The sequence below is a fragment of the Macrobrachium rosenbergii genome, chromosome 12 (genome assembly GCF_040412425.1).
Source record: "Macrobrachium rosenbergii isolate ZJJX-2024 chromosome 12, ASM4041242v1, whole genome shotgun sequence".
Classification (NCBI taxonomy): Eukaryota; Metazoa; Arthropoda; class Malacostraca; order Decapoda; family Palaemonidae; genus Macrobrachium; species Macrobrachium rosenbergii.
In genome coordinates, this window is record NC_089752.1 from 103,004,510 (window position 1) to 103,016,964 (window position 12,455).

General features: G+C 31.6%; 1 protein-coding gene across 3 annotated transcripts in view; it reads right to left on the bottom strand.

The window, feature by feature from the left end:
- Positions 1-98: 98 nt before the first annotated feature.
- Positions 99-12,455, bottom strand: part of Ttd14 (TRPL translocation defect 14) — a 171,983-nt gene continuing 159,626 nt past the window's right edge. For 2 of the 3 annotated variants that reach the window (XM_067112562.1, XM_067112563.1), the window contains exon 12: positions 99-1,234. In XM_067112562.1, the coding sequence (XP_066968663.1) occupies positions 894-1,234 (341 nt within the window). In that variant the 3' untranslated portion in view covers positions 99-893. Of the gene's footprint in view, positions 1,235-10,056; positions 10,236-12,455 lie in introns of all 3 variants that reach the window. The other variant, XR_010854688.1, reaches the window with a different exon arrangement.

Genomic DNA, 12,455 nt, shown 5'->3' on the forward strand with positions numbered 1-12,455 from the left:
AATCAAATCTATGACTGTTGATATGCTGTAATGCTCTAAAAATTTTCTAGTCACAGAATCAAGTTCTACATATAGCATATTGAGAAAGAAATACCAGGTTACTTAAAAATATCTTATGTTTAATGAGTAAGGAACAGAATCAACCTTAACACTATCTTTGTATTCAAAATAGGTTTTAAATATACAGTAACCATAAACATCATTTCTTGGTAGAAAGTTATCTCATAGCCTACTTTAAAATAAGTTTAACAACTGTATTATTTAATCAGTATGGCCAGAAATAGTTCATGCACTGGGGTATCTAAGGATACACCTTCTTTCTTGGACATGAAGATTCTGTAAGTACAGGAATTGCTGCCCACATACAGTACTTCATACCAACAGTAGTTGGCAAGTACACATGTGATTTTGAGGACTGGAATCACAACTCCAGGAAAAAACATGACATATACAGGAATTTGCAAATTTTTTATATAAAATCATTTATTTAACTCATAAATCTTAATTTTCTGGTCCATAACATTAATTAAGAGACTTCCTGATAATCAACACAAAAGTTACTGTAATATAAATTAGACTACCGTACTTACTGAATAAATAATAACTGAATTCACTAAAAGCAACTTTTTATATGTACAGTATATGTAAATAGATATTTGTGTAAAAAGATAGGATGAAGAAGGCTGACGTGAAATCTACCTGACAAATTATCTGCTTGTACTCACTTGTATACAGCACATATTACATGCCCAAGATGTTTCAACACTAAAACGTTGCAATTCCAATAAAAGTTTGACATTAAAACTTCATGATACTGAAAAAAATCTGTACAAATTTATATAAATTCAGAATGCTTATTGACCCTAATGCCCTGCCAAAATCTCTCCCTTATCTCAGTGTTCTGGAGCAAAGAAACCATTTGTTATTTTGGATGGTCCATTGCACACATTAACAGGGACTGTACAGAATTCATTAAAGTCTATAATATCTTCCCCTCCCACAGCTATATCAGAGGTAGTTTGGAAAGATCTATTACAAGATTCAACCTCCATATCACCTGGGAGAAGGGATGAGAATGGTATCACATTCAAATGATCATGATGAGATGAAGATCTTTTAAGAGTATCCTGATGCAGGGGAGACTTTGTAGAAGATAAGAGGGGCCTTGGACGGTGGAGGTGCATGTCAAGGCCAGATCCAGGACAAGAACCACAGGCACTCTCATCATCTTCCTCTGTTAATAATAATAAATGGTTAGTAAAATTCATAAAAAAATATAAAAATTAATAAAACAAAATATGAAACAACACTTTTTATACATTACTGTATAACTATTATTGTACTGTACTGTATTTCCTCTTAAAACTCTTAGCACCTTCTGTTTACTGTTAACACTCGATATGCATCATCTGCATTATATGACATGTTGTAGTGTAGTAACCTTAGTACATACTGTATCTTAGTTTACCTGCATTCCTTGTGATAAAGACCCTGCTTGAACTAAAAGTCAATCATCAAAAGATCTTCACATGATTTATATAAAACTAATATTCATGAATTCGTTGAAAGGGACACTAAATCTCTAAAGGCAATGGCTTTTCATGCACTACTTAAAAACATGTGGTGTACTGACATCTTCAATGCCCCTGCAGATAATCTCAAACACTAAAACATACAAATATCATTGGTAAGGATGGACTAACTCGTGACACACAATTTACATTAAAAATGCTTTTGGTAAAGAGCTTCAATTTCCCTTTGTTTCAGAGCTAAGGAAAGGAAAAATAACCTGCACTCACAAAAGGTGACATCTGGTGGAATTCACACCTTTTCTGATGCTCAAAGTTCAGATCATGTATTTTACAATGATAAAAGATCCATCCTTACCCCCATTCACATCCTAATATCATGTGACTATAATGTGCCTTTAATATAAGGATACTTTATGATCATAACTATGATTTACAGTGCAAATTATGTAACAATAATATTACTACACCTATAAAATTATGAATACTAGATACCTGTGTGTGATTTCTCACAGATAAAAGAGCTGCATTTAATTATGAAAACAGAAGCAAACTTATTACTGCTAAGTGGGAAAATGGGGTATCCATAAAGAATGCATTTTATATCATAATGGATGTAAAGCACTTCAAACATTCAAGGTAAGATAGAAAATATGCTATGTACAGTGTACCTGAAGTGATATCCTTATTATAATTACGAACTGATTATATGCAAATGCTATTCCAAATTTATATGAGACTGATTCTACATAAATGAAAATAAGTTATTAAGCATTGCCATTCATATGGTTTCAGAATAAGGCTTCCCAGTAAAAGGTTCCAGAAGAAAGTTCAAGAGCTGAATCTCTTGAACAGTCAGTTGTTAACTGCTCAAAGTAAAGGGAGTGTACACATGCATCCAGATTCAAGCAAAAGAAAGAATCCTAAGCAAACCATTTTCCATGGACTTATAGGTAATCCAGTAATATAATTCTCGATAAAAACTTTGTCATATACAAGGAGCAAATCAGCATCATAAATAGTGACCTTTTGCAAAATATATTAGACAATCAATGTACCTTCAAATTATTAGCTGCAGCAGTCAGGCATGCCAATAGTGAATGAGGACAGATATAATAGTTTTGAGTTTTTGCATATGCTAAAAACTAATCTTAACTTTAAATTAAAGATGCCATTATAATGTAACCAAGTTCAGTATACTATAAACTGTAGTATAAAAGCAAAAGACAATGATTAGACAACAAGTAAGATTAGAAAAATAAAACCATGGGGACCAAACTTTTTCTATACATGATACATCCCTAAACTACAACAAGCATGATTTGAGAGAGAGAGAGAGAGAGAGAGAGAGAGAGAGAGAGAGAGAGAGAGAGAGAGAGAGAGAGAGAGAGAGAGAGAGAGTATCTGTGTACAGCTGTTATACAGTATAGCATCATCATAATGGTTACTTTTATTTAAAACAGTACAGTACTGTATACAGTTTATTACTACTGTACATGTATTGCATTACAAAGATAGCTCACATAGTAACCACAAATGATTTGCATTTAAAAGAATATAGAAGAATATGCACTTTTCCAGTGTTGCAAGTGCATGAATGAATTTGTGAAAATACTGAAGACCTTCACAATATTTCTTAGTTATATTTAAGTATAAAACCATACTTGGTCCTGGCTAAAATTAAACCAATCATATAAAACGTTTCATTTCAAATTCATAAAAATCTGTTGAATAAAAACAAGCAGTACTTTTATTTGTGACATTTTGCCTGGTAAAAGGAGTGAACCAGGAGTCAAACTACTATGGTTAAAAAGAGCAGAGATAGTTTTTATAGCAGGCAGGCTGTCTACAACCCAGATAAATATGTGGCAGGGGGAGGTGAATATGGAGGGTAATTCCACAAACAAGCTTGTATTTATGAGAATAAACACAATTTCATTATTTCTACATTTTCATAAAACAACAGACCTATCAATTTTGTTCATGATCAATGAATACTTAATGAGACATCACTACAGTCTGACTACAGATTGGTGTCAAGTTACTTGGTACCCGAAACTGATTAGAACTACAGCCTCTACTTAAGTAATGCCTGGTGTAATCCTTGTAGGTATGTTGAAACTGAAGACTGATCACAAGAAGTTTACAGACTTCGAACATGATAGGCATTTGATCTAGCCATATTTAATTATCCTAAGATAGTAAAACTTTAGTTGCCGTAGACTGGAACCAAGATCTTCCCAGTTGAACATAAAACAGATTACAGGATGAACCATACATCACTTGTTACTTCTGACCATATCAAGGAATCACTGACATATATCTGAACTTCCATTTATCTTAATAAGCAATGATGATTGATGGTATAAATGCAAATGAATCTACTTAATGAAGATACTGTATTTCTGTTAGCAGAATTAAGTTACTGAAATGTTGGTGGTACCCTGAGGTGTGATCACTTTTAAGCAACTTGTGTCTTTCCCCTCCATTCCACACTTTCACCTTTTACACATTTCCTCCACCTCTTCAGATTCTACTGTTAACACCAGGTCATCTGCATAATAGGGCCCACCCACAAAGGGGGGCCCTTTCTGAGTTCTTTTATTAGCTTCCTCTTTAACTCTATCAACACCCCACACAAAAAAAATTTATGCAAAGGTAAATTAACAGCTCTGGCAATCAGCAAAACTCTTACATAATAAACAGCACTCCAAGCCTCTAAATCTCATACATACTTTTACACTTTGCCATCTACTTGTACTAACAGAATGTAATTTCCTGTACAGCAATGTATACAGTACTTTAATACAATAAGGAAAAGAATTTTCATTTCTAAACTGTTACATTTGTGCTCAAAGTCTTGACCAAATGAGTCCCATGCACATAAAAGCCAATACAAGGCTTGGGCTGAAAAAATTACTCTTATTGCTTATAACAACTGCATTCTTTTAATGAAAATTCAAGTTATTCTGAGGCATATTATTATTCATTAAATATGTTAGCTGAAAGATGTAAAGCATTGCTGTACACACTGGTCAGTCCCAAGAATATTTAGCCAGTGTAACACTGAGCTCCCAATATGGGGATATCCTACTCTTCACTGAATTCACTCTTTTAACCCAGTAATTTACCTCTCTGCTTACTGCCTCTGACCAGATGTAAATGACAAAAGTAAAGCACGGCATCAGTTTTATCCTTAGTACAAAAACCTAGGTCCTCCCTTACTGTACTCCACACATTAAAAGAGACAGTCTAATTTCCAGCAAATTCAGATGAGACTATGTGATCAAACTGAAGCAAAATTTCATTATTTAGCAACACTAGTTACTGAAAGATTTTACAACAATGAAACGAACCTTAGGAACCCCTTTTCTCTAATGTATAAAATTATGCTAGCATTCTGGTACACATTAAAATTATAAAAACTTCTGATTTCATTACATCAACTGTACAGAGCTGCACAAGTTTGAAAAAAAATCTCTCCAACTTTCTTAAATCTTATAAAACTTCTTCAGCTTCTTGGATTTTATGGACAACTTAATAATCTAAAAGAATACAGTAACCTGAGTCTTTTAGACTAAAAAAAATTGTGATTTACACATTTTACTTGCTACACTAGAAAAAAATTATATAATGGATAATCAATACTATTAGAGACAACAAACCATTGTTATGAAATTTCATGTCACACAGATACTTGGCTTCCTTTGCGAGCAAAAGAATTATGAAAGGTGGGTGAAAGCTTTGTTCTCTGCCAACGAAATTTGTAATACCTAATATGTGCATGGAGGGCAAGGATTTCATATTTAAATGTCATTTTTTATTAGTAAACTTTCTCAATGAATTTAAAACTTCACTACTTAAAACATGAAAGAATGAATTTGAATTTTTCAAGTAATGCTTTAATTAAGTGTAACTTTGGCCAGGAACTTAAACTTTTAATAAATCTTAATTAAACCTTCTGTTACTATTAGTTATTCAGCATGGTTCCATACAGATTTAAAAACCAAATATTTTTATCTATAAAAGTACGGTATAGCTTTTACCACCATGCACTCTACTCAGTGATTATGATGGGTAACTGGAAATTTTATGTAAAGGGGTGGTTTCTCTGTTCTGTATCTAGTTATATTACTACTGTGTTACAATAATACAGGTAATTAATTATTAGTTTGATTTATTTTGTCTATATATATATATATATATATATATATATATATATATATATATATATATATATATATATATATATATATATATATATATATATATATAATATATATATATATATATATATATATATAAAATATATATATATATATATATATATATATATATATATATATATATATATATATATATATATATATATATATATATATATATATATATAAAATATATATATATATATATATATATATATATATATATATATATATATATATATATATATATATACTATAGATTTATATTATATAAATAATTATATTGATTATTTGTTTTTTTACATATAAAAAGTCAGATTATTTTGAATGACAGCGTGTGACCTCACCATATATTAAAACCAAGCACTGTGATGGATGAGGAAGGAATTTCCAATATTAATATCCATCCTACAGTAATTGTAGTCTATCACTATCCATGATTTTCCTTTCTCTTCCCCTAACAGTTTCTCATTGTATAAAGTAGACCAAATACTGAATACACAAGGAGTTGAAGGTGGAGTGCTACTAAAACTCTGAGATCTAATCTATTACCTAGTATTAAGTCCAAGTCTACATGCACATATGATTTACTTGTCTGCTTTAGCATTCTTATAAGTTGGCCTTTAGTAATATGTATACTGTATATGCTGTTTAATAAATTAATATCTATCCACTTTAATCTGAAGAAATACTGTAGTATAAAATGTTATCAGTTTCTTTTTGGTAATACAGTTCTAGAACAATATAAGACCTTTAATGCATACATTTCCATCATACAATCTAGAGAGCTAAAACATTTAGACTTTAAATCTAAGTCCCATGGTTTAGAAATGTTAAAAGGCCATACTTACCGTAATACCAAGAAGTTAGAATCTGGATACTACATGGTAATTTTTCTTGCCTATGTTCAAAATCAATTAAATAAAATCCACAGCACTACTATGAAATGCTGGTTTCATATCTAATTGTTTTATATCTAAAACAATCAAACACATAGCTGAACAAAAAAAAAGCAGCAATTTGTGCAAAATGAATGGATAAACCTTTTAAAAAATCGTTGCTCAAAAAATAAATTGATAGCTAACACAGAACCTCGAGGAAGATGGCATGAAACAGAAAAGATATAGATATAGTACAACCAACAAAGATAAAGACTCCAAGAAAACCTGAAAACAAAGTATCAAGTGAATAAGCTGCCCTCAGCAAAATAGGGTATGAAGATTGGGAAACCACAACTATCCAATAGAGAGCAATTTAGCCTCCAAAACTCATGAGCATTTAAAGTAAAATTGTCGCATATTTCATGGTTCTGTTCAATATTTCAACAGCTGAAAGCAACTAGAATCAACACTGTAAAAGCTTACTTGAAACTATCATTCCTAATATAAATTTAAGTCCTACAAATACTGTACGCTAAAGTAAATTTTCACTCAAATACTATCCTTTTAATACAAAGCATGTTGACTACAGTATACAGTACAGTATTATCTTTTGTTCAAAGAGATAAGTTGTCCATACCTGTAGCATTTGACAGAGGATTCTCTGAAAACCTCAATAAATAGGAGGCAAAAATGAGTTCTTTACTTTAGAAAGAGGAGAAAGAATAAGAAAAAAACAAAGCATTACTTGGACATTATCATGATAAATTTGCTTAGCCAGATCACCTAATCTTTCAAGAGACATGAGGAAAAAATTTCAGAATCAGTGCAAGCAACCTTGAAGTGTCTGCAAGTGTTTAACATACATTACAACATAATGTTTGCATAAGCAAAATAAAAATGTGCTCAAATAATACTAATACTGTATGCAGTACAAATGGTTTTTATATTGGCACCATTACTACAAATGAATCTGTGATCATTCAGTAGTGTAACTAACTTTTATTACAATCCTTGCTGAATGTAACAGAAATTACTGTTCAAAAAGACAGAGGAAATATGCCAGTCATCCATGCAGTATCAGTATTAATTAGATACTTTCAGTATCTAATTAATGAAAATACATGTTATAAACAACTCAATATATAACAAAATACTAGAAAACTTTAGTGGTGTGGCTTAACAATATGACAACTATCCACTTAAATATTACACACTATAATAGCCATATGATAACTTCCCATTAAATATTACACATTGTAATAACCTACTATCACAAAAAAACAATACATCTACAAAGCTGCTCTACTTGCGCAGATACTCATGATAATGCAGTACTATAACAAATAAAAAAAAAAATCATGGATTGAGATCATATTTGAAGGCAAATTTTGTTAAAAGGTTCTATAGCATTTACATTACCTGAATTTTAATAATCCTCTGAATATGTTATATCAGATTCACATCATTAACTAATTAATTTTCCATCCACAACAAAAAGATATCTAGCTTCCTGAAAACATTATACTGTCACAAGAATGAACAAATCCCTGTAAGACATCTATAAGCATTCCTTATTGTTAATATATCAAAAATATGATTTCTCTAACGAAAAGTTGGTAACAGTAATCCAGTCCTAGTCAATGTTCTCCTTTATCATCTACAATATGTTTCAATTTTAAAGAAAATGAGTGTAAGACGGTTACATTGTTATTGTAAACTATTAGCCTAACCAGACCACTAAGTTGACATTTTAACTTTCATATGGCTGGCACAAAGGGTTGGTTCTTAATGAAGATACTAGATCTTATCTAATTCATTGAACTCCTTATCTATTAAATATGTAATTGGAAAAACCAGAAATGTTGATGACTCTGGGAAAGTTTTTTTCAGAGATTTGTTGCCAATACTTGATATAAGTTGTTGGCAATTAAACATAAGTACAGTAACACAAATTATATTACTTTAAATATGCACATATTCTATGGATGAAAAAAAAAAACATATGAAACATACAACTGAGATAATAACTGCCCTGGAACAAAAGCTGATTTAAAACCCTAATTTAATGAGTTAAAAAATATATCAATTGAGAATATAGGTACGTGTACAATTCTGCAAGGGAATTTTACGTTTCTGTAAAAGAGGGCACCCAGCAGAAAAATAATAAAAGATTACCTCCTATTCACCCAAGAAATACTGAAAGTTTTACATAACTGGCTAAGACAACAGTTCTAGAAAGAAAAAACATGAAGAGCAGGGAAACCTAATTTCTCCAGACGACACAGCCCTTCTATGATTCTAGAAGACCCAACAAGGTTTCTCACTTGCACCTCACAGAATTCTTTTGAAAAAATTATCATAGTGTATTACTTACTTGGCAAGTATTTTACCTTCCAACTACTTCCCACATTCTTATATTCATGTTAAATTACACTGAAGAAACTTCATACTAAAATTAACAAGTCCCACAAACCTAAAGTGAATAACAAGCCAAAAATGTACATCAATATCACTTTGGACATAACTGCAACTTGAACCATTTCATCAGACCCTTTCTTTACCAGAGAACTACCATTACAGTATCCTTATTGCCAGTCAGATTAGTTATACAAGAGTTGAAATCCATATGAAATGCATTCTTATGAAATATATTAACATTAATCATACCTAATTTGCAAATTAGAACTCTTCAAAAAATTTAGAGAATGGATAGGCAGTTGAAATTTAGGCAAATTAGGACAGCTCTCAATTATACTGTCCTGAATAGCCTAAACTGATGATTGCAACAATGACTTTGCACATTCTTGATGAACTTATAATCTCCATTTATAATAAGAGGGGTTTAAAATTTTTACAGAATAAAGATAAAACCAAACTCATTAAGCTATACCTGTATAACAATTGCCTTCATTTACATTTTATAAATTTTTTTTCTTAAAACAACTTCTTTAACAGAGCTAAAAAAAATTCCCATCCAAACTCACCCAAATACATAAGACAACCCTTTCTCAGGAAAGATTATCATAACTACTTACAACAATAGAAAATTAAAAAACTGTTTTTTAAGTGGATAGCTATATTTTTCACTTTGACCACTACAAGGATGCTAGGCATATCCAATTTGGAACAAGGTATGTTCAGCGCTATAAATAAATTCATGTTGGACCCGCTGAGAGTAACCACATGCATCAATTAATATAAAAGGAAAAACAGAAGCCTCTCTAAAAGTCCTCCATTCTAATAGGGAATCAAAATTGAACAGTCACTGCTATGGAAGATGCATGATACAAAAAATTAAAAGAATAAATAATATATTACAGTACTATGATGCTGCATGTGCTTTCTCAAATTCTATAAAAACAATGTTAGAAACATTTAAATTATAAAGCACTTTTCATTACACCTGAACCAAAATTTGCTCCTTTCAAAATCTATAATTACCTTTTTGAATGTCCTTTCGCTGTGCCATCTGGAAACAAAGTTTGTCTGGGATCCCATCGTAGCATCCCCCAGGCTTTGATGCATGTATACATCAACCTCACATGAGGTAATAATCTACAAAGATGGTCACATGGCTCCATACTCACTAACTTAAATTCCAGTGAGGCTAACTTTCTACTCTTAGAACCAAGAAACAAAATGTAAAATCAGTACTATAGTCCAAAAACCAAAACTGTAGCACAATCTGCTGTAGACTTCTTACCACAGCTCCACTTCTCTAACATACAGAAGTTTTAAAATCGTAAAAATAAAAACTGCCTTTTACATGAATACATACAAGAATGTCAACCCAGAAAAACCAATGCTAAAGCAAAACAAGAACTCAGCATTTCCTGCAATTCTAAAAGCGAAGGAACAACAAACTGATTAAAAGCCTGCTGACAACATACTGTACATTGTCATAAAAACAAAATCAAGAAGAATATATTCCTATTTTAAGAGTTATTTTGTGTCACCTCATTGCTGTTTATCAGAGCAAAATCAGAACTTTTAAACATAAATGTTAAGGCCAGTTTATTTTACTGTTTCTAAGGCACCTACTCAATAACATATCCATCTTCAAGTCTGGTGCTCTATAGTCATTCAGTTTTATTTAATTCTGCTTTTTACAATGCATTAAAAAATATTACCATCCCTCTAAAACCAAAAATAAAAACCTGACCAGTAGGCAAAAAATTTATTTACTTCAGAGTCTAGAAAACAAATGAAGAAGCCCATGCATTCTGAAGCTGTTGGAAACATTGATAGGTATACAATCTTACATCAATAAGCCCCAGATCCTCAAAATGATAAATAGCTAAAATTACCAAAATGAAAGAAAATCTGTCAAATGATATTCACTATATTTATTACCTGTTGAAGGAATATTACTGCCAAATGAAGGACAAATATTATTTGATAAAAGAATTCAAAATGAATTTAGAAGAGCTTTCATACAACTCAATTCTACATCATGGCAATGATTTACAGTGCTCAGCTGTATAGTACAGTACAGTACCTAATTACCTTCTTCAGACAGTACTCCCTCTCTCAAAAATAGTTAAACAATGAACTAGTCAATCAATTTCAATACAGTATACAGGTGCACAGACTGCACAGCATAGGTGCATGCCAAACACAGTAGTGTATATGGGATTTGAGAGTTGGAAAATAGTGGAATTTTGGCATTTTCACCAGGCACATGGGGAAACCCAAAATATCTCCTCAAGCAAGACTGATGCACCCTCAAACTGAGATCAAATACAGAGCTCTTCTGAATCCAACTATCAGCAACTAAGTACCCTGAAGTTGAAAACTTCTCTTTTAAAATTCACATGTGCATGAAAACAAAGTTTATAACCAAGCAGAAAATACAGTTTAACTTAAAACCCTTTCATATAATAGAGATATCAAAATTACAAAACCCTGCTAGGATACCATATATAACACTGATAAGATGTACTATCTTTAAACACCTGCAATGTCCTCCAGTGTATAATGAAAGCCTATCATATCAACAAGCCTGCATCCACACAAAATAATTCATTTTCAAACCCTATGTCACTAGCACATTTGTATGAGTACTAGGAAAAGCTATGACCATATTCCTTTCCAAATTATCATCAACAGCTTTTTAAAGTGAAAAGGCTGGGAACAAAACTTAGAATAGTTTAAGGATTATTATTACAAAAGTTTACCCAAACCACTGAGGATGACTTCTGCTCTAATAGGACTTATACACATTTCTATTTATTGGGCAACAGCTGAAAACTGAAGCAGTAGAAAAGGTTAGAGGGTTGGGCAACTAGGTGGAAATGGAAAGAGATAACAGTGAATAGATGAAAAGTAAAAGACAGAAAGAAATGCAGTTGGGCTTAAACTGATGTCAAAAGAACCTTTATGGGGTGCCCAAAAAGGCATTTCCCAATGACAAGACACAAGTAAAGCCTGGGAAAGAACATTTCTCAAAGAGACAACACCAAAGATAAGATATTATCAAACATAAGGGACTACGGTACAAATAAGGAGACTGAGTGCTAGCAGTCGAGGAACTCAAAATCTAATAAATGTATATGACCATAAATGTAATGCAGTTAATGAGGGCACTATGAATCCCTATGAAACACTTTGAAAACACAGCCAAGCAATAAAGTTTCAGTAAATATCAAGACACAATTACTTATTCGCTGCTTAATTTTGAAGGACTGGTTAACTATGGGTATAGCGACTTGATTTTTATGATTTGTAAGGAAAACCCATTTTCCATAATTCCAACTTATACCAATGAGAATGATCAGTACCCAGTGACATTTGAGTATCCATACTATTTATTAGATTGAAAGAAAATAAACCATTTTCAA